Genomic DNA, 23331 nt, shown 5'->3' on the forward strand with positions numbered 1-23331 from the left:
AGGCTCGATTCACACGTAGTAATAGTGCGTCCGTATGTACGGATGTAATAGTGCGGCCGTATATTTGATGTTTCGTGTGTATGCTGGGAAGTATAGGATATGCGGCTGCACAGTGCACACTCCGTATGAGTTTCTGGCCTGATTGTATCCGGGTCCGTAAAAAATGAGCAAGACCATTATTTCCGGGCCGAAATGGTCCAAGTCGACCGTAGGAAGTAACATTCGGGCCTGGCGGAACCTCTGATTACTGCCGGATCAATCTGGATTCTCATTAGAATAATTCATCAATGCGTAACGCCCCTTCAGTTTAAAAGGCCCAAGTGAATGGGCTTCAATAGGTGACCATCCTTTTAGGTGTCCCGATCTGGAGCGATGGCACGGCGAGCGGAGCATGGTGGTGCTGGTCGTGGGCGACGTGGTTCCTGGCAGCGGGACATTGATGTTCCACGCCTGATCGCAGAGGTAAGTTTGATCGAAGAATTACACTCATCTTTCTAGAATGGTTTTACTTGGAAAATAGGATGTGTAGTCTCTTTCTGTGTATCTATTTATCCCTCTCTCTATCTATATATCTATGTAAAATATATGTCTAATAATATGTAATGTATGCCAACCCAAATACATATCTCTGTTAATATATTTATGTGATGTGTTAAAATGTTTTACTTGGACTTAGAAATGCACATGGTCGTCTCGGCCAACAAACACGCACCTAAGCCACATGTAACACACATATGAATGTCAACACTGTTAGTGGTCTTAAATATAATCGTTTTAGTCATGCGACACGGGCGTGGGAATGTGGCCTGCAAAAAACCACAAAGTATCGTCATGTGTTTCCTTATCTGCTATAGTATTAATTTCTAGTGCAGTTCCCATATAAAACCACTACTTACATATGTCGAATTTAGTATCCTATTGAGTGTAGGGTTGTTTGATTTCTTACATGTATCAATTGTATTTAATAACAGTGACATGTGTACAAATGTAGACAATTTTTCTGCACAAATCAGTATAGTGCGTTTTGGATGCGTTTTTTGTGTGATATAGTGCATGTGAATCTGAGTAAGCGTGCGCACTACACCGTACACAGTATAGTCAAGTAATGTTTGTGGAATCTTTTGGAAATCGAGTCTAGCAAGGTTGCGTTTTTGATGCGTTTTTTGTGTGATATAGTGCATGTGAATCTGAGTAAGCGTGCGCACTACACCGTACACAGTATAGTCAAGTAATGTTTGTGGAATCTTTTGCAAATCGAGTCTAGCAAGGTTGCGTTTTTGATGCGTTTTTTGTGTGATATAGTGCATGTGAATCTGAGTAAGCGTGCGCACTACACCGTACACAGTATAGTCAAGTAATGTTTGTGGAATCTTTTGCAAATCGAGTCGAGCAAGGTTGCGTTTTTGATGCGTTTTTTGTGTGATATAGTGCATGTGAATCTGAGTAAGCGTGCGCACTACACCGTACACAGTATAGTCAAGTAATGTTTGTGGAATCTTTTGCAAATCGAGTCGAGCAAGGTTGCGTTTTGGATGCGTTTTCATGTAGCTCGTTTTTGCACGTAGTTTCATGTTATTGTGTGCTCCTCCTCGAATGTTCGACCTAATGCTATACCTAACCTTACATGTATTTAATTATTAAAATATATTTGTCACTCTATATCAGCGACTGTTTAATACATAAATGTTGACCATAGTTATTACAAAATGTCGAGATCTCTAACCATAGTCGTTGTGACATGTTTTATCCACACACTAAGATAACAAAACACCACACACACACCAGAACAAACACCGCAGCAGTGAAATAGTTAGCTTCACTCGTTTGCACATGTGTTCATGTATTTTCGAAACAATGTTGATTTTCTCTTTCATCAGGTGTGAATGCAAAGCTGGCATTGATCTGGTCTTGTGGCCTACTAATTAGTGCTAGTTAAGATACAAAGCCTTTCCTAAATTCAATCATTAGACACCAATCTTGGTATGTTTTCAGAAGTGTGTTCAAAGAGTTCTGGCATTCCTTGGTTTAGTGAGTCTTGGCTCAGTGGTTATTAGGCTGTGTTCCTTAGATTACACAGGTGGTCTGTTGGAATCCCAACACCACTCTATGTAATGTCATAATGGAAAACATGTTCTTATTCTAATCGATGTAGACACACAGAGAGGTGAAGTCAGATGGAGATGTCTAGTGATTTCTGTCTTTCTATATAATTTTTCAGGTGCGGTCCCGTCCCCATTTGTGGGACTTGACTGTGCGTGGCTACCACGACCGCGTCCTGCGTCGCGAGACGTGGGAGACGATAGCGGCTGTGGTAGTCCCACAGTGGGGCGATGTGACGGACAGCGAGCAGCTGCGGATGGGTATGTCGTGTTGTCAAATAATGTATGACATAAAATTGTGAGAACAATGTCCGATATTTCTACCAAGACCTCGAAATATCTATCAATTATTAAAATCTATCTATTTCTAATAAATCTTTGCTTTTGTCAGTCCGAGCAGTGGAGACACGCTGGTCTAGTGTCAGGGACCAGTACCAACGGGCGATACGCACGGAGGAGAGGGGTGGGGAGCCGATCTCCATGCGCTATGCGCCTTTGTTGGATTTTATCCCGAGCCGCAGTCAACGGCAGTAAGTATATTTTTCTTATTCCATAATGTATATAGTATCATATAGTGTACAATATGTAATACATGAGATAAAATGTTATATGGGAGTAATGAATTTTAATTCTGCCTTTGGTTGTTCAGCAGAACCTGGTCCATACTCACTAGCAGATAATCTCATCCGATTTCACCAATCTGCCTCTTTATGTATATGTTTTATAGGAATGTGCAGACAATTATCTTTAATGTATCCCGATAATTTGACTACATACACTATTGCCATTCTTTATAAGGCCCTAGTTGTGTCATGTTTGTTAGCCTTCATGCTGGTGTATGTGACTGTCCAGAGAGGGTTAATGTATCCTGACCAATCACAATAGTCCCCTTTGCTCACACTCAAACAAATGCTTACACACCACTCTGACTCGTGCTTCAACATCCTGTCATTTCTCTAAAATATGTTAGTTTCTGTCATGGCGCTAGAACAACATCTCGTGATTTTTGCAGATCACGGTCACTCCCTCAGTTGTTTAGCGTGTGCTGTAGGTGGCAGAGCCAGTAAGCATGGTGAATGAAATGGCTGTTTCTATGCAGCGGATAATGTTTTATATTTAGTGTCCTACAGTACTAAGCAGTCCGAGAGCTGTTCTCCGGCCCACACTATTCACTTCCTTTATACTCAATGCTGGGCGGCCTGCTGCTCTGTCACTGTCTCAGTGTGGCCTGCGGGGATCTATGACAGGTACACAGGCCTCTTACTGGCCGCTTGTGTATCTGGTCACATGACTAACTCAGGCTCCTCTCCCTGCTGGGCCACATTAAAAAACACTTGTTGTTGTGTTGTCACCAGAATGGTTCCATGCCCACAACATGCCCTGAAGATGAGAGCATTGTTTCCACACTCAGAACGGGGAACATTTTTGGCTAATGTTTTTTTGTTTAAGTTTATTAGAAAACACTAATGTGAATGAGTTAATATAAATAGTTGTATGTCCTAACATAGGATGCGCATAGTACTACATAATGTCTTCGTGTTACCAAACACACATTTCGACATACTGTATGTTATCAAAACTTAAACATTCGATATATGAAGTACCTTTATGAATGTGTCCATATTAGCTAACCTTTCTGTCTCTCCACAGAACCAGTGGCAATTTCGCAGACCCACCGGGAGGACAGGATGCTGCTGGTTCTGATGTTGCAGCATCACAGCAGGAGGGGGATTGTGCCACGCCACCCGCCATCACAGGAGCCTGGCAGTCCTACTCTTTCTGAGGGCACGGAGCCGATGCCAGGACCTTCTGGCTCGACTTCCATGCACGAAGAGGAGGAGGCTGCAGCACCATCAACATCTGGTGCAGGTCCTAGTGGTGTGCCCCTGGCAGCTCGGCCACGTCAGCCACTCACGAGGCCCACTACTACCACCACCATGAGGCGTCGGGAGCAAGAAGAAGCTCATTCAGCACTGAGTGAGTTGGATCAATCTGTCGTCAACTTTGTCAGGCGGTTTGATGGAGGAGATGATCAGAATGATTTCTTCTGCTACTATCTGGGAGTCCGTTTACGGAATCTCCCTACTAATCTGGCACGTAGTGCGCGGATGGTTACAGAAGTGCTGCTGTCGTGTCACGAGCAGATTGACCCCGATACTTTCCCCGACCCTTGCTATGTGGGCGTCCTCCTACAATCTGTGTATGGGTTACACTCACGGAGGCCACATATCCCGCCGGAGGGCTTTCTTTTCCCCGAGACCACTGCGCCCCCACCTGTGCACCCACCTCTCTCCCCCCTTGTCCCCCCAGCATTGTCCCCAGAGCCACCTGGTGCCATGCCCCCTCCATCTGAGGGTACTAGGGCCGTTCCTAGGCGCCAGCCACGGCGTGGACGGCGCTCTCGGACATCTCGTTACCCACGACGTTTATGATTTCTACTATGTGATGTATGAGGCAATACATCATAATATTATTATATTTTTTTGGTTTAATTTTTCTATTTTTTTTTTTTTTTTTTTATTTTTTTTTTTTTTTGGTTTATGGCAAGTGGTCTCCTTTTTCAGGCCCAGAGAGGTCATTTTGTGTTAGGGTAGAGTAGGGTCCATGTCCCTGAGGACACCTTACCGGGGTGACATGGTACACTCTGTTTGAAAAAACAGTTTGCTAAGATCCTCATTTAAAAGAATCTATAGAAAAAAGTAAAATCATAATGTCTTTCCTTTAGCTATCTCCAGGGCGAATGGTTCTTGTGTGTAGGGGCCCTTGTTAGCAGAACCAATATGTCACTACATTTAAACGTCAATAAGGAAAAAAAAGGACTGTCATACAAATAGATGAGTTCCTAAATGCAAGTGTCCTGATGTGTCCGGTTTTTACATCCATTACTGACTTTTGTTGCCTATGTTTGACTCAGCATCTTGCACAGAAGGTTGATTTGTGAAATGTATCCTTTTTGTTAACCTTTATACACAATAATGGGTTTAATGTGATATTTCATACAGAACATGCAGAGTTTGGTGTAAAATTATTTTAGATATAATATTTAATTCAACATTATAAGTATTTTAATGATCAAACAATAAAATCCAAACTACATTTGGCCTGGAGAAAAACAATGCTACATTGTGTGTGTGTGTAAGTCGAATAGTTGACATTCTTCCACACACATCTGCGTTGTTCTCTCTCGATTGGGAGGTGTAATGTAGTGATTTGGCTCAAGGTTACTAAAGTACCGCGCGCTTACACAATGTACTGTATCCTAGAATAAAATCCACATTTCACACATGGAGAGGCCTAAAGCCTTGCCAAGGATACATCAAGGATCTATTCACATGTTTTCAGTTTAAAAAGCTAAAAATTAACCATTATTATGTTTGTATTGGTTTGGCCTTTGCACATAGTGCAGTTAATGGATGTGTTGACGATATATATGTAACATTTCCCACAAGTCTCAGGCTTTTATTAACATGTTGTGTCACTACGCTAATCATTGACTCAGTGTGTGCTGGATGAATATCTGATAGTCTGCTCCTAGACTGGCCCAGCGAGATCGGCCTTTGGGAGCCTGCAGCAGAATGCAATGATCTGTCTGCAGTAAGCTGCAGCTTCATGCGCCCTTCCCCCTCTGTCCTAATCTAACTTTGACTTTACTATTGTGACATCATATTGCTTGGCAAGTCTGAGAATGTTTTTGAATAAAATTCCTTGTGTATTTATATAATCTCTCATTTTTTCACCTCTCCCAGAAAAAGCTTAGCTGGTTGTGCACTTTGTTTCGCGTAATGATTTGCATTAATGCGACATGCCTATTTTAGCCATGTATACAGATGGCAACACTTTATCAGTCTGAATACAAAGCCTCTATTTCATATGGTAATTCAAAATTTCGTAACCCTGTCAGTAACCAAAGTGAAAACTAACGTTGATTTCTAGTCAACAGTGGCCTTTGCCGCCAAGGGCTGGTTATTTGCATATGTAAATGAGTGTGTTCGCTCACATATGGAGATAGTGGCTGGGCTGATCCACCGGTTCGGTAGCTCCAATATAGAATGGATCACAGAAATCGTGGGGCCCAAGCGGCAAGCAGGTACGACATGGTGCAAACAAAGGGGTGTAAGGAATGAATCTAGGAATAACAAACGTGTTGTTCTGTGGTCATTTCATGGCTGAGCACCAGTTTTCTCCTTCTGGAGATTACACCTTAGTTTGCAGTTAACTGACGACCAGTGAGTGCCTGGCCTGAGGGCTGGGTATGAGGTATCGTTGGTACAGGTGTGCTCTCGGCCTTGTCAGAGAGTGGACATGTGTCCTGGACCTTTGCAGGTGCCTTTGGGCCGGAAGGGAAAGGAATGTTGTGTTTGTGGTCCATTTCTTGGAGAAGTGGCCAAATGTTATATAGCATTGTTAGTGCATGTATCTGAGTGCCACCCTGCACTGTGGCTAGTTGCACCTGTGTGATGAGAGCAGGATTGGCCATTTGGCCTTGACATAGGATGATAGAAGAAAGGAATTATTTATTTGAAGCTTAGCCATGAGAGAAATATTGTTTGCCACACATTTCTCACGGTCTTATTTTGTAATTGTCCTTGTATATTTTTAAATATAACTCAAAATACAGGGATGAATGTAACAACTGTTTGTGTCCAGGCTTCACCTAGGCCGTGTCCGTGACTGGATGGAGATAACAAATGTATCATTTTGAGTTCCTATGGGTAGAAGCCAAGGTTATTTAGGATGTGTCTGCATTGTAAGAATCTGCACTTTGAAAACCGTCGCTGGAAGAAGAAGTGATTTGGACAACAAAGCCGGAGTGATTCATGGAGCCCGAGATGTATCCTGATCGGTCTGTTTATAGCCGTCGGCCAGCTGATCAGTGAAGTAAGTATTTTCTGGAGCTGTTGGGAGTGCTTTATACATAGATAAGATCATCGATAGAAAGATTTCGATCGTCCTTTGGACTCGGAGAAGATAGTTGTGTGGCCGTGACTTAATGTATGACTGTCATTTGTTGTGTGAGTCACATTTACATACATGTAATTTACAAGTCTTGTCTTTTATATCGCTTTTTGTGATGTCCAAAAGTCACATCTGTAATTGCATCCTGTTTAAGTGGTAAATAATTTAGTGAAAACAAATCGATTATGTAATGATCATAGATGCTAGATAATATTTATTTTATGTGTACGATTGTCTATAGTCATTTAGTGGCACGATACATCGCTCCGAGTAGTTTATGTAAGTACGATTGTGTGTAATTCCTATGTGTTTGCCATCAGGGGGCGCTTGAAATCCAGCAATGACTGCATGAGTCTTTTCAGATGTGTGTGTCTCCTCCAAATCTGTGAATGTGTTAGCTCTTTCGGACCATGTAACGCACATCGTATTTTAGGCGAGATTTGTAAGTAATGGCTGGTCGAGGAATTGTCCTTGTAATAGCACATGTTGTTGGGCAAACAGGGCGTGACTTAGGATTGCTCTTAGCGAGATGGCCGTGCAGCGAACTCTCTCCCTTCTCTCCTCCTCCCCTCCTCCCTCCTCCCTCCTCCCTCCTCCCTCCTCCCTCCTCCCTCCTCCCTCCTCCCCCTCCTCCCTCCATGATGGTTGTTGGCGGCACATACATAGTAGAAATCCTACCATATAATGTGCTGATAGTGTCATCATAAGGAGGTCGCTTAAATAGTACGCAAATCACGCACAAGATCCGGCGCAGGCTGATGATGCTATAGGCTAGCGACACAGCGTGGACACGCCCCCTCTCTGTAGTACATGCACGTCATCAGTGTGCGTAGCGGGGTTGTTGTTTAGCCGGAGTGTTTGGTGTGCTGTGCTAATTCTGTTCACTGCTCGGCTAATGAGTATTTTGGCTTTTAGCGCTGCTCTGCTTTGTACTTTGTCAGGCGTTGTAACGTCGGAAGCACACACAATCCGCAGCAGCCACGTTCAAAGAGGCGTGGCCGACCATTATGGCACTTGTAGTGCAGCGGCTTACGACGTGACAATGCCGGACAGAAATGGGTAAGCTGAGCATCGTTACATGGTGTCACATAGCAATTCGCCGAGCACCACGACACGCAATAGTTAACCCCCCCCCACCCCCGCTACGCCCAGTGCTGAGGTGGCGAGACTACAGAGAGGAGGCCGTGTCCCCCCGTGTCGCTATCCGATCCCAGACCCCCGCGCCGGATTGTGGCCTTCCATTCCCTAGTAGTAAGCACATATATTTAGGGCAAATACTATGAGGACATGATGTGAGTAGTAGTGTACTGTGTATATGATATGTGGCGCCAGCAAACATCATGGGAGGGAGGGAGTTGCTGCAGGTGAAGCTGGAGACCCCACCCACATAAGTGACGTACTATTTACAATCAAACATGGCGTGTAGCATGTGACATGGGTGTAGTAGCTCTGACCTTATTGACTAATATTTCTAAGACGTTACTGTAATTATTTTGGATTTTTCAGGTCCATGCTCGGCCAGTGCTATGGGACGGCCCTGCGCCTGGGTACAGAAGCCGGCTAACACGGAGTGCCGCCATGGAGGGAGGTTGCCCGGATTGTATACCCAGATTGGGACCAGCATACTAATTACAGCAATGGATAATTGGTAAGTTGTTTAGCCACTGTGGCAAACCATTAACTCGAGTGTTATGGTCACCTGACGCTGATTATATTCCTAATTGTGGATGCTTTTGCTTGAAGCTAACTATGTGGAGACCAGGTGGTCCAGTGTGAGGGACCGATTCATCAGGCAGCGACGGCAGCTGATCAGGCGTGGGGCCGCCCAAGAAGAACTGGCCGCTTTGCGTTTTGCCCCAATGCTGCGTTTCATTTTGAATTCCCCCAGACGCCGCAGGTAAGTGTGTGTGTTAATTGCATGTGTCCATGGTAGTAGCAGATGATGATGGAAGTAGCTCAGTGTCTTATGTGTGCAGACATAGACATGTGTTAGATTTATATAGATTGTATACATCGAGGCTCCAGCAGGGGGAGCAGTATATTTAGTGAACACTTTAGAGTAATCTCGATTTCGGGAAGATGAGGCGCCCCCTGCTGGACACCAGATAACTAACAAATGCAGCCTGGCCTAACCGCTTTGGGAACAGCTTTTGATCCTCCAGGATCTAATCCAGAACATGAAATGGCAGTTATGCCAATAGCGTGGACTGTCTTCATAATGTTTAAACAATGTACGCAATGTGTCCATAGAGTAAACTAATGTTCCACTCGGGTGGCCTTGTGAAGACCCACATTTTGGGTCAACAGTGTGTGAATATATTGTAAAAAGTTCTAGTGTGGCACCTCGTACATAGAAAATAGTGTGAAAGCAGGCAGAGTGTAATCCTGCATTGGATGCCTCCATTTTAGTTATCTGGCTAAATATGTCCTTAAACAAAAGTGCCATCTTAGATAGTGACCAGTGTTGTTTTCTCCTCAGACCACAAGTAGTTCAGCAACCAGCAGAGGCCTCATCGGATGAAGAGAATGAAGCACCTAATCTGGCAGAGGGGTTGGCCAGGACTCCACCACCAAGATGTCAAGAGGGTCCTGTGGAGCCTGGCGAGAGAGAGTGACATGTGCCTTGACCGTCCAACAACATTTGTGTTTGTTCCGCACTCCCTCTCCTCAGCTACACCAACCACCACCCCTTGTCTGCTACACTGTAGGGCCTTAGTGCCAACCGCGCCTTACTAGCATTAATAATTTCCTAACATTTGTGTGCACCAGGACCACATCAATAACACACTGTTTAGAAGGTCTGGCATCACATTAGCTAGGGATGACAATAACAGCTTGGGGGGGATTGGGATGTCCCTTTTATTTTTGTGGTGCCAGAATACAGTCAGGCTGGCTGTGTCCTTCACATATGCCCACACTATTGCCTCTGCACACTATTCTAACTTCTGTCAACATGGTCCAAAGTAGTCTCCACACACCCCTCGCCCACATCCACCCACACACACTATCATGTGAATGTTTTATTTTTTGACATGTAATAAATCCATTGCGACATATCTTGTTGTTTCCCGAAATCTTATTTTTTACTTGTTTATGTTTTAGTGTTTAAGGGTTAAAAAAACAAATGATTATTGACTGCCACTAAGGAACTACGAAATACGCTTCAAAATACTTAGTGGACTTTGTTTGCATAGAAAGCTGTATTGAATGTTGCTATTGTGTCTTATAAAATTTTGTTGTATGCTTTACGTTAGTAGAAAATGAACACATGCTGGATGTCCTTCAGGAGAATATTTCTAATCATATGTGAGACATTGCTGTATGTGTTAAAATGAATGTGTCATGATAGGAAATATTATAATGTAGTTAAGTATTTCATTTATCAGGCCAACACTCTCCTGCTGTGGCCACTTCCTCTGCCTTGGCCACAGATGGCAGCAGAGAGGCACTGTCATACATGACAAACAAGGAATCGCAACATTCACATACATGTTCGTAGTAGGTTCACAATACGTGTATTTGAGTCAGTATATTTTGGTCAGTATTGTTAACAAAACCAGTAGTGGCTTAAAAACCAAAGGCTGTGTTCACACAAGTGTAGAAATAGAGTGGCTGTGCGCCATTTAAAGTGAAATATTGCTAAGTTTTTTTCTAAGAATGGATGTTATTTGGAAATGTCCTTATTTAGTGTTTAATGGCGCACATCCACAACATTACAACATTGTGTCGAGATCCTTTGGGTGTTTAGAATCCACTGCTGTTTTTGTTAGCTATACTGAGTGAAATACACGTATTGTGAAGCCACTAGCGAAGATGTAGTGAATGCTGCGATTCCTTCTTTTGAGGGTCTGAGCCTGCTCTATGCTGACATCTGTAGCCAAGGCAGGAAGTGGCCAGAGCAGGAGAGGCTTGTGATGAGCACTAACATATTTTGGGACATTAATGTTATTATCATGACACTATCATTTCCACATAGAGCTCTATGTCCGATGGTAGTAGAAATCTCCTCCTGCAGGACATCCAGCATGTGGTCATATGTACAAAGTGGAGGATATATAAACGTACACACAATAAACTACATAATGTAGCGTTTACACTGGCAGATTGATGTGATGGATTTTGGATAAGAAACTCCAGGAGATGACTGTAGACAAGGAACAGGTGATCAAGTAAAGAGCGAGATTTCTAATCTTTGAATACACTCTTCTGTGTTTTTACAGAAAAAAAATGGATGATAAAATAATATTTTTGAACCGCAACCTAAGTAGACCACATCCAGCTGGCGCACCTGGGTGATGTGTGGAGGGATATATGTGGTGTGTTAATAGTGATTGTTAAGAAGTGAGATGGACTGTGGCACTAGAAGATATCAGATCCTGTTACATATCCCACACTAGAAAGTTAGACATATAGGTGCGCACCCTGCTGGTCACTTCCATAGGAAATGCACATGTTTTGATCACATCAATCTTTCAGCACACTAGGTTCAAAGGACCTATACAATTAACATTAGCATGATGTGACCATGCTCGATAATTACGGCCAGTAGTATATCGAGTGAGGTAATGTGTATTTTCGAACACATACTATGTGGGAACACACAACATGTTTTACATACATTGAAAGGCAGACACATTGTTTAGTCGAATAAGAAAATATATTTTTTGTTTTAGTAAAAAGAGAATGAAAATTAAATATCAACCAATACATCGGGTTCAAACAACAAAAGAAAATAAAAAACACACATCCAGAGACAGGTGACATACATGCGGGAAAACATCAGTCCTGTGGCCGTGGCTCATAAGGGAGGCTGTGAAAGGGGCACGGGCACGGCGCCTTCAGGAGTCATGAAGTAGTCAGCAAAGAGGTTCCTGACCACTATCCCCGCGGTTGAGTTGTCTCCCTTGGCCATAGTTGATAGGGGCACTAAAAGCTGGCAGTGTCTCCACGTTCACCCTCCGGGGTGGGAGCATAGTCCCGAAGGTAGTTGTGGAGAACACAGGCAGCTTTAATGACCATGTCAACTGTGGCCAATTTCAACTGCAGGGCAGTGGTAAACACTCTCCACTGACTAGTCATGATCCCGAAGGCGCACTCCACGAAGTTACGTGCCCGGCTCAGCCTCCGGTTAAATAGTCTCCCCCGTTCATCCAGCCCTCTTCCCGTGGGTAAGGGCGCAGCAGGTTGTTGAGTAAAGGGAAGGCTTGATCCCCTACCATGACGAATGGAGCGGGATGCGTGGGTACCCGGAAGAGGAGTGGGAGGAGGTAGAGTCACGTGATCTAAGAGTATGCGCCGCCCAAACTCTGATCTCAGTAGCGCCCCGGGGAGTCCCCAGTACTGCCATAGGAAGCCGACGTCGATGGCAAGGAAACGATACGTGGAATCAACAACCGCGATCAGGACCACAGAAAAAAATTTCCTTATAATTGAAATACTGTGATCCTGATCGCGGTGGTTGCTTCACACGTATGTGCTTACCATCAACCGCCCCTATACAGTTTGGGGAAATTGGCCACAGACTGAAAGCCTGCTGCTGACTGCAACCAAATCTCCCGGGTCGGACTGGGCATCACGATGGGCTGCAAATGCTCCCAGATCACGGCGCACGTGCAACTCACAATTCCAGAGATGGTGGACGTACCAACCCTGAATTGGAGGTGCAACGATACATAACTCTCCCCTGTCGCCAAGAATCTGTGAAAAAATGAAAAATAGTATTTTATGATTCTATTTCACATTCAGCTACATATTAAATTATTACATATTTAACACTATATTAGATTTCACTACAATTACATGAAACAAATAGTTCGCATTAAAATAAAGCATCTTCACCTTAACGTTATGAGCAGACGTCCCACAGGAGGGATGGATTTCCGCATGTAGGTGTCCTGTCTCTGGAGATGTGGGGTCAAAATGGAAAGTAAATTATCAAAGGCCTCCATAGGCAGAGTCTCACGCAGTCCTGGAACTTGTCAGGGATGTCTGCAACAAATTTAGAAAATATTGATCCACTACTATTAACAACCACAAACACACATCATAGAAAGAATGTCATCAAAAAAATACTGTTTACAAATTTTGAAATTAACATCAAACGTTGTAAGGATGAACAAAAAACCTAATAAAATTATGGACTTTGGGTAAACTTTGTGGACAGTACCTTTACATTTGCAAATTTACATTCAAGATTTGACGAATTTGATGTAGTTCAAATCGAACATACCGTTCGTCAATCTCCATACAGGCAACAATGTGGCCCCGGGTCTCCCTCCGAACATTGATTGGTTGACCCAATATCGCCGTCACCACCTCCTGCAGACGGCGCTGCCTCTGAGGTCTTTTTTGCCTCTGAGAAGAATTTTTAAAAATTAATTTTTATTTTTAAGCATCGTCAATTAGTCACACAATTATTACACAGTTGCATTTAAGGGACCTTTGTCAACAGTACTTAAGGAGCTTGCATAATCAAACATTTTACAATCAATGTTTTACGCGAGTATAAGCCTTTATACTTTGTAAGGCTATTTGAATAAGATTACATAAATAGCTTTTGAAAAAAAAAAAAAACATCATGACACTACGGCCGGACTCTTACGATAAGACCGTAAGTGGTTTTCAAATACAGCCGCCCAGACACCCGGAGATGTACGGGACAGAAATTTTACGCCCCACTGTTACTACGTGTGAAACCGCCTAAACCTGTAATTGACTAGAATTATACAATATATTTCTTAACCTACAAAAATTGCAAATATTTTTTTTCAGGAATTGCTGCAATTTTTAAAAAAAGCTGCAGAAGAAATCAGGAGAAAACCTAAGTTGGAGCAGGTCTGCTATAATAACGTTTCCTCTGTGTTAGGATCCATACAGATTGCGTCAGAAACCGTCAACCTTTACCAAATGCTTCCCTATCGATGCAGCAAGGTATGCAGTAAAATATAAGACATCTGTCATTGTATGTTTTGCTACAGATAAATGTGTGCTGTCAAAATGTCATAGAGACAGATGAAAAGTTTTAATTGGTCAAAAATAAGTCGAGTGAGCACAGAATATTAAAAGCGTGTTGAAAGCGTGTCGTGAGGTGTCCGCCTCCGTACTACCAGTGATCTCCATATCAGCCCGCAGCTCCTTTGTTTTGAATAGAGCGGCGGGAAAAAGTGATGTGAAAGACTGATGTGCTCGGCTCTCTCCAGTGGCTCCCCAAAAAATGAATGGAGCTGCTGTTCAAAACGGAGGAGCAACGGACCAATATGGAGATTGGTGGGGGTATGGAGGTCAGACCCCTTAGCGATCTCTTACTGGTTCCCAATACTGGCAATTTAGTTTTATCTTGAAATACCCCTTTCAGGCTATGTCACACTACGTGAACACCTGGCCGTTCCGTGACCCCGCTGGGTAATCTTTCCGGCCGCAGAGCTCTGATGCGGGCGCATCAGCGTGCACCCGCATCAAAGCTTCCCATAGCCCACAGTGAAGCAAGCGGCCCAGTGTGAACTGACAGGTCTTTCTGCGGCGGAATTCACTGAATTCCGGCCGCAGAAAACTGACATGTCAGTTTTTTCCGGCGCCGTAGTCAGTTTTTTCCGATGTGTGTACGCTCCGGCCGGATCCCATTGAAAATAAGGCTATGTTCCACCCCTCAAAACTACGGACGTAGTTCTGTGGCGAGAACTACGGCCGTAGTTTACGTAGTGTGAACATATCCTAAGGATGTAAAAATGCATAATGCATTCCACAACCTTAAATCCATGGGTTGAAACTATACTTAAAGAGGTACTCCAGGTGGGGGGCCTTTTTTTTTTTCAGTATTGACGGGGAATGAGCAGATGAAGACAATGACATCCACTTACTCCCTGGCTCCAATGCTAGGTCCCTCATCAAACTGGTCTCTAGCTGATCATGTGTCAGACAGGACATGAGGAGGGTCCCCACCTCTGCTACTGAATGGTTGAGAGGGCCAGCCAATGTTACGTCTCAAGAGCCGCCTGACGTGAGGGGCCGGATGTGGGCCCAGTACTGCAGATGGGAAGGTAAGTGGATGACATTGTTTTCATCCACCCCCACCCGGCGATACTGAAAACAAGCCTCCTGCCTGGAGTACCCTTTACCTTAACCCCCTGATGCACATGGTTAAAAAATGCCCAACTCTAGTAAGTAGCACTTGAGTATTTTAGTAATTGATCAACACTAGAGATGAGGAAAGTGGGCTTTGTTTAGCTTTGTATGAAGCAAAACCGATCGGCTTTTGATTACTGCTGTCTGCCCGCTCTATGGAGAAAGTCGAGGCAACTCAAGGACTACCCGGGAAAATATGGATACAGCCACAGCTGTATCTAAGTTTTTATGTGTTCCTCCGACTGGTGGAAAAAGTTGGAGGACCACATTGAGGGATTTTAAAGCCAATCAGTTTGCTTCATACATAAACAAAGCCCATTTCACTCATCCCTCATCAACACTAGTCGAGGCCAATTACGATAAAGACCCAGGAGAAGTCAATGCATTCTCTCTCAACTGTGTTTCCCATGACACATATGGACTTACTGTATAATGTAAATCTATTGGGCCATCTCGCTCACATAGATACAGAGTGGCTAGAGAGATGCAAAGCAACGCTGCTCTTTCTACTGATCAGTCGAGATCTAGACTTAGCTCTTGTCAGATAAAAAAGAAAAATCTATGTGACAGCTACACTTTACAACCATATTTCTGTATGTTATCAAGCGTATACAAAAGCTCCACTGGACAATATCAATGTCAATCAGTGTAATGAGTATGTACTCTACAACAATGTCCAAAATATTTATAATGTCCAATGCCAATCTAAAAAATTTGTCCCACAATTCTATATATGTAGGATGCTAGCAAACCATTTGTGTGCTTGCGGTTGCATGGCGAAGGGCACCACTTCTGATTCTGCCTCTGGTGGTGACATGCAAGTTCAGCGCATGTAATGCACCAGAGCATGCATACACCAAGAAATGGAGCCGGATCAGAATAGCACCTGAAAATTTTGCATATTTTCCTTTAATTTGGACCCACTCCTGGTTTTGGTTACTGACCAAATAGTGATTAAAATAATACAAATAAAACAGTGAAAGACTCATTCTATGTTGGAATAAACAGTTGCTGTTTGATGGCCAGTGAGTTCTTTGCATGAGCCTACAATTGCAATTAACAGGACTTGTTCATGGAACTTCCTGAATGCTATAGATTTGAGTTACCCAACAGCCCAGAGTGGACTGGTTTGGGAACGGGAACTAAACTTTACTGGTACCATTTGATACATTTGAGCATCTTTGGCTTTCCAAGGAATACAAAATTTGATAAATTCACTGCAAAGTGACTACGATGATAAGCCACACCTCATAAATCCCCTGCTTTTAACAATGTTATGAAAAGTAAATTCTCGTAAAGTTTTCCTAGATGGTGATTGTACATTTAATGTGTCACTGTAGTTTGGAAAAACTTTTAACATGTCATAAAGACATGTCAAAGGTTTTGATTAGTCTGAGTCTGACCTGTAAAGATCGGGGAGAACGAGCGGGTAGAGGACCGTGCTGCAGCGCGTCCTTTCCCCACTCTGTGTAAGAAAAAAAAAAGGTTGTGGTTCATAGACTAAAGCCCCTATTGCACTGATATTTATTTAATTATATAGGTAGTATTAAGCCCCTTATTACAAAGGGCGATGCAGAGGAGCAAACGAGTACCGACCTGTCAGGTCAGCGATTGCTTACTCCGCATTCCCTGGTCGCTGCTGCTGCTATTACATGTGTGATAGCGAGCGGGTAAGAGCCAGGGGTCAATGAGAGCTGTGGTGGGCTGCCCGGATGATCGCTGGATCGTCTGGGCAGCCCATAGAAGATAGCAGCGGTCTGCTGCTGCCGCTTCTATTCCACGGAGCGACGGCAACATATTAAAGCAGTGCCGGTAGCTATTCGTCTCCCAAGTGTTGCAACATATTGAAAGACAATGATAGTCAACAAGCAGCCGACATGGTTCATGTCGGCTGATCGCTGACTTCTATTACACAAGACAATTATTGACCGTAACGGCTGATATTGGCCAATAATAGTTTTGTGTAATAGGGCCTTTACGTTATGAGCTCTACTCTTTTTTCCAACACAGAACAGGGCTCACTCTCCTGATCATTACAGGTCTGAATACTTGGACCAGGACCCGTTCTCTGACATGTCAAAAGTTTCTCAAATGACAGTGACACTTTAAATTGTTATTTGGTTTCAGGCCGCTCTTAATATGCTGACACAGTGCCAGTCCCAGGGTTACAAGAATGATGGTATTTTATGCACTGCTCTCCATCCAGGATGGGTTAAAACAGACCTTGGAGGTGTTCAGGTGAGTAGATTTATATATATATATATATAATATATATTTATCATTATGTTAAAGGGACATTTTCATCTCACCTAACATAGTTATATGCTTTCTTTTCCATTGTTGACAGCTCGTTGTCTAGGTTATAAACCACCACATTCTCTAGAAGAAGTGGTCTGGCTGGTGTGTACAGTGTTGGACTGGGGTACCTGGAGCCCACCAGAGAAATGACCCTGGGGGCCCACCATAAAGAAACAGTGAGAAACAATCTGTCAGTCAGTGTTACGTAGCTGGGGGCCCACCGGAGGATTCTCCAGTCCTCCGCTGGGCCAGTCCGATACTGGGTGTGTATATAGTTATATACATGTATATTCTCAAAGACAGTGAGCAGTCAACAATACAAGGGAAAGAGCAGCTTATGAGGAGAAGTTTGCTAAATTAATTTATTAGCAAAAATTAACTGTACGAGCTCTACAAGATAGACTATGTCACTTGAGATGAGTATACTGTACCTATGAACAGAACAAAGTAAATAAAATGCTACCATATTGACCCCCCCCCCCCCCCCCCCCCCCAAAAAAAAAAAAAAATAGCTTTATTGTAAACTGGCTAAAATAAAAAAAAAACATTTAAAATTACATAAATACAGAATTGAATGCCCCTCTGCAAAGCTTAATTGCATATTGTACTATAATGATTGTGTAATAAGAATTCTATTATAATTGAAAACATCTAGGAGTATTTGAGCATAAAGCAATATGCCTGTCAATAGAAAAATAAAATGATCGGCAATATACAATGAAAAAACATTAAATGGCCTGTATTTGAAGTATATGCAACCCTAGGCACTTTAAAGGAAAATTATCAGCAGGTTGTCCCTGTAGCCACCCAGCTCCTCGCTGTGTAGTTTTATTCTTTTAGGTGGCGCTGTTTTGGAGTAATTTTTTCCTAAATAAATGTGCAAATTAGAACCTCTGGTGCACTGGAGGTGTTCCTTGGCCCTCAGTGTACTGTTACGCTTACCTGGCTTCTGTCTCCGATGTGAACGCCTACTTATGCATATCCAGCTATGCATAAGCACTTTATGAAAAAAATAAAAAAAATAAACGTAGTCCACCAAATCTGACCTAGTTCTCAGGATCCGGTATGTGAGAAACAAAAAACAGAGAGAAAATTGAAAAAAAAATCAGTGTTTCTATGTTTTTAATATAAACACAATGTGGGAACACAGGCTAACACTTACCTTCCCTTCCCTGTTTGTATTTTCACTTCCTCTGCACTGCAGCCTCTAGTGAACATGTGACCTTCACTAGAGCATGCAATACAAAGGAAGACACAGCTAAAAGCAGGAAAAGATAGGTGCTCTGTGCCCTCCATTTTGACAGGTTTCTGCTCCTCAACAGTATGTATAGATTGCTACTGTCCCCCACTGGCTGTGCTGAGCCCACTGAGCCCAGCCTGGCAAGGAAGAGGGTACGTGACTTAACCTTGTCTTTATTGGGCTTGGTGTAGTGCACTCAGCTCAGTTGGTGGAAGGCACTGCACCTGGCCCAGCTAGGAAGGGGTCAAGTGACTTATGTGTGAAATAAGGTGTCATATGTAATAAAAATGCTAAAAAAAAAAAAAGTCAAACCATGTATACTGCTGTAAAACATGACTAACTTTGAAAAAAAAAGATGACGTATCAGTTTTACCACATCAAAAACTAGAGAACTGCTGGTTCTTCTTTCAGTTAAAGGTGTCTATAACAAGTAATACTGGCCCGCAAAAAAAAAAAAAAAAATGAGTCTTAGATGGTGAGTTACAAACTTACCAATAATATGATGGGATAAGCGGTCAACAGGATGTGATGTGCATAGATCTTAAAAAAGGTATCAACATGTAACCTCATCATAACTTTTCCATCTGATTTTTTTAGGCCCCTCTAACAGTGGAGCAGAGTGTCCAAGGAATTCTCAAGGTCCTGCACAGCCTCTCTGAGAAGCATTCTGGAATTTTCATTAGCTGGGAGGGGAAAGTGATCCCCTGGTGAAATATCTGTATTCTGTAAACATATTTGTTATTACATTTGTTGCATCTCTTGCATTTTATATCAATTGCTGCGTTGTTAATGTGATACCTAATAAAATCAGGGGGGGGGGATTATAGCTCTAAGTCAATTAACCCCTTTTAACTGGACAGCACAGGACTTAGGGCGGATGGGGAGGTTGGGTGTGCAGCGATCTATTCAGTTCCCGCTGTGAACTGAGCCTAAATAAAGTTTCCAGTTTTACCAGTGAGTGCCCGTATCTTTTTCTACGTTCTTCTATGTATTAGTATTTACTGTATATTGGAGCACCCTGTTTTGGAACCATTTATATGTTGCAGAGTTACTACTGATTACGCGCTGTGGTGCCGACCACACTCTACCTTGCCTATCGATCTATTCAAATTGCTGCATGCTGTATAGGGACACAGCACTTGCCTCTTCCTGCTCCTGACTGTTTCCTCAGCTGCACTTCAGCCTTTAGTGACCATAACATAATCACTAGAAGCTCCAGTACAGAGGAAGAGGCCATACAGACAGGACAAGGGAGGGGTAAGTGTTAGGCTGTGTCCAAACATAGCATTTATTTTAATACAATGTGGGAACACAGCCTTCTGCATTATCCCCATATTATAAACCAGGTGCCAGTAGTCCCAGAGCGTCAAAAAATGGTGTGGGTCTAGGGTGGTAATAGTCTGGTATTATTAGACTGGAAAGAGCAAAAATAAATAGTCCTTCCCAGCATGATGTTACTAGGTTGCTATTGATTGCACCCTACAAACTTAAAAAAAAAAAAAAATGTGCTTCTACTACACCCCTTATCTATATCTGAACTACTACTACACCCCTCATCTATACCTGTGCTACTACTACACCCCTCATCTATACCTGTACTACTACTACTACACCCCTTCACTATACCTCTACTATACCTCCACTACTACACCCTACCTAGATAAAGGCACAAAGAAGATCTCCTATACTATATGAGTGCACCGAGTGGCACATATGTGGGAAAACTACTTATATGGAGCACAGAGGAGGCTTGTCTACTACATGGGGCCACAAATGGGCTTGTCTACTGCATGGGGGCATAGGGGGAGCACTGTTACACAGGAAAGCAATACAGTTGTCTGAAACATCATTAAAATAGTATCTGACACTGCAAGGAGAAAAATGTTTTGTTATTTAGCAAAAAATAAAAAAATGAGATTTAAATCGAATTGTCTAAAAATTTTTAAAAATTGAGATTTTTATTTTGGCCATATTGCCCAGCCCTAGGTTAATTATGTTCTTGCGTTGCTTATGTTGTCCAGTCAGTGACTTGGATGCCTCAAACTTCTTTCTAGCATTTTCCTCACCATTAGGAAGTTAGTCCGGGTCACCCTTTATAGGATAGCTAGTTCCTGGTGGGAGGCTCTTTCCTAGTCATTTAGTTAGAGTTGGAGAGACAAGATAGTTTTGTTGGAGAGTCTTTCTAGTAACAAGTATGCAGTGGTAAACGCACAGGTGAGGTAAGTGTCACTTGGGAAAACCTTGACTACGCCAGGACTAACCATCAGATACCTAGACAGGCAAAAGTGGCGGAATTCCACGGCACAGAATGGCGTCAGCCTCCCTGTCTATGGGAGGCTCACGCGCCACGTCTCTCCTCCCTGAAGAATGAACATGTTCCGTCACTTTTGCTTCGTGTGCACGGAGCCCAAGGGTTTTTCCTTCCTCCAGGTCAACACAGCAGGGTTTCTGTAGATTGAACTTGATGGACTCTTGTATTTTCAACCTTAATAACCCCTTCACTCCACAATACGTATGTATACATTCCTATTGCACATGCCCCGTGCAGTAGGAACTTATATATATGTTCCTGTAGTGAAGGGGCTTGTAATGTGTACGGGGCACGGGGCATGGCTGCAGTGGTCCCGATCACTTACACTGACAGGTGGGGGTACAGATTGCAAATAGTACTGATCTATGCTATGCTATGGCACAGCATTCAAGGGACTTATAACTGCAACATAAAATGTGTAAAAAATAAATAAATAAATAAATAAAATAAAATCCTTATAAAATAAAGCCCCAATAAATGTTATATTACCTTCTTTCCCATATTAAAAAATATAAAAAATAAGCATATTATATATGATAGCGTGCAGAATTGTCTGATATAATAAAATATAACAATATTGTTCCAGCATGGTGAACAGCATAAACGAAAAAAGAAAAAAAAAACATCATGACATATACATATATACCCAGATACATTCCTACAAAAACACACACACACACATACACCAATGTTACCGATACATACATACACTGACATATACATATTACCCACAGATACATAAATTCACTGACATTTACATATATACTAGGGCTGGGCGATTAATCAAATTAATTTGATTAATTCACACAGAATTTCAGAATCATTGCGGGCGGTGAGGTGTGCGGCAGCGGCCGGTCCGAGGCGGTGAGGTGTGCGGCAGAGAAAGAGCTGCACAAGGCAGAACATGGGGCCGCACAACGTGGCTCTTGTAGCTGCCATTCTCTACCGGCCAAGCACCAGGAGCGAGACGCCCATCACAGTCACTCTGCCACCACAGACGAGTGACCATCTGAACCTGAGCAGCGCAGTCTCTAGCGCGCTCACCATGCACTACAGTTAGCAGGCTGAAGAATACAGTGACAGGTCCAACTCTTCTCTCCGGGCCCCTGGGGGAGGGGTGTGTGTGCGGTGGTAGGCTGTCAGTGGCACATCATGGAGGCAGAGCAGGCTTGTGATGTGTTCTTTCTATCGGTACCTTGATTTCGCATATGTGACTTTTTGCTGCAGCCGGAAGCAACCGAGTGCCGATCCGGCGCGATTAGGCGCAGACCCCGGCCGAGGAGCGATCCACCTCACTAGACACCAGGGAACGGTTGCATCAGGTAATCGGATGCAGCTGTCATCTTTGACAGCTGCATCGATTACCTTATTAGCGGACACGGCGATCGGACCGTGCCCATTAGCAGCCCCGCTCTAAACACCCATAGGTGGCCCTGGACGTACAGGTACACCCATGGTTGCCTAGGGGTTAAAATGTATACCCTGGATTAATAAAAAGCAATCATAATTTTTCTTTTACACCACTATGATATCAATAAAAAATAGAGATCACGGTGCAAAAAATTACACCTCAACCAGCCCTGTAGGTATAAAAAAAAGAAGCGTTATGGCTCTTAGAAGGCGAGGAGGAACATTGCTTCAATTTGACCTGGACATCCGTGTATCAATGTCCTTTGGCATAAAGGGGTTAACTATGTTACTATGTACACTAATGAGGCACCAGCAGGGGCGTAGCTAGGATTCATGGGGCCCAATAGCAAAATACTGTACGGGGCCTATGGATCCTATGGATGACGCACATATATACACACACAGAGGCACCATTACTATATACAGATACACCACTGACATACACACATTTACACTAGAATGGGATTACACAAGCGCCGATGTATAGACCATGAATAGACTGTACACAGGAAAATCATATCTGTGTAATAAGTGTAATAGGAACTAATGACCCAGTTATAATATCTGCTGCAGAACATCTCTATATAAACCGATCTGTCAGTCACCAGTTTATTGGAATGAGAGACAGTATAAGCTGGGAAGTATTTTCTTTTAGTGGTGCGTTCTCTTAAAAGACCTCGGCATTAATAGAAGCTGCTGCAGAACATCTTTGGGAGCAAACCTGTCAATCACTTGAGGCATTGCTGGCGTACACATACAGACACTGACATATTCATATATAGCCTCAGGTCCATATACTGACATATACATATATACCCAGATACATACACACACTGACATATACATATACAGTGTTGCATTGGATTACGAGCATAATTGTTCTGTACAGTAGATAG

At 43.1% G+C, this 23331-nt stretch overlaps 1 protein-coding gene and 1 long non-coding RNA gene across 2 annotated transcripts; both read left to right on the top strand.

Moving 5' to 3' along the window:
• Positions 1 to 8628: 8628 nt before the first annotated feature.
• LOC138775666 (uncharacterized) lies at positions 8629 to 10030 on the top strand. The gene is made up of 3 exons (XR_011360602.1): positions 8629 to 8703; positions 8799 to 8952; positions 9535 to 10030. It is a non-coding gene; the product is annotated as an uncharacterized lncRNA (long non-coding RNA).
• A 3602-nt stretch (positions 10031 to 13632) lies between these two features.
• Positions 13633 to 19578, top strand: LOC138775665 (C-signal-like). The gene is made up of 4 exons (XM_069955987.1): positions 13633 to 13665; positions 13827 to 13985; positions 17304 to 17414; positions 19312 to 19578. The coding sequence occupies exons 1-4, from the start codon at positions 13633 to 13635 to the stop codon at positions 19423 to 19425; spliced, it is 417 nt and encodes a 138-aa protein (XP_069812088.1). The 3' UTR covers positions 19426 to 19578.
• The last annotated feature ends 3753 nt before the right edge of the window (positions 19579 to 23331 follow it).

The sequence above is a fragment of the Dendropsophus ebraccatus genome, unplaced genomic scaffold (genome assembly GCF_027789765.1).
Source record: "Dendropsophus ebraccatus isolate aDenEbr1 unplaced genomic scaffold, aDenEbr1.pat pat_scaffold_1830_ctg1, whole genome shotgun sequence".
NCBI classification, from domain to species: Eukaryota; Metazoa; Chordata; class Amphibia; order Anura; family Hylidae; genus Dendropsophus; species Dendropsophus ebraccatus.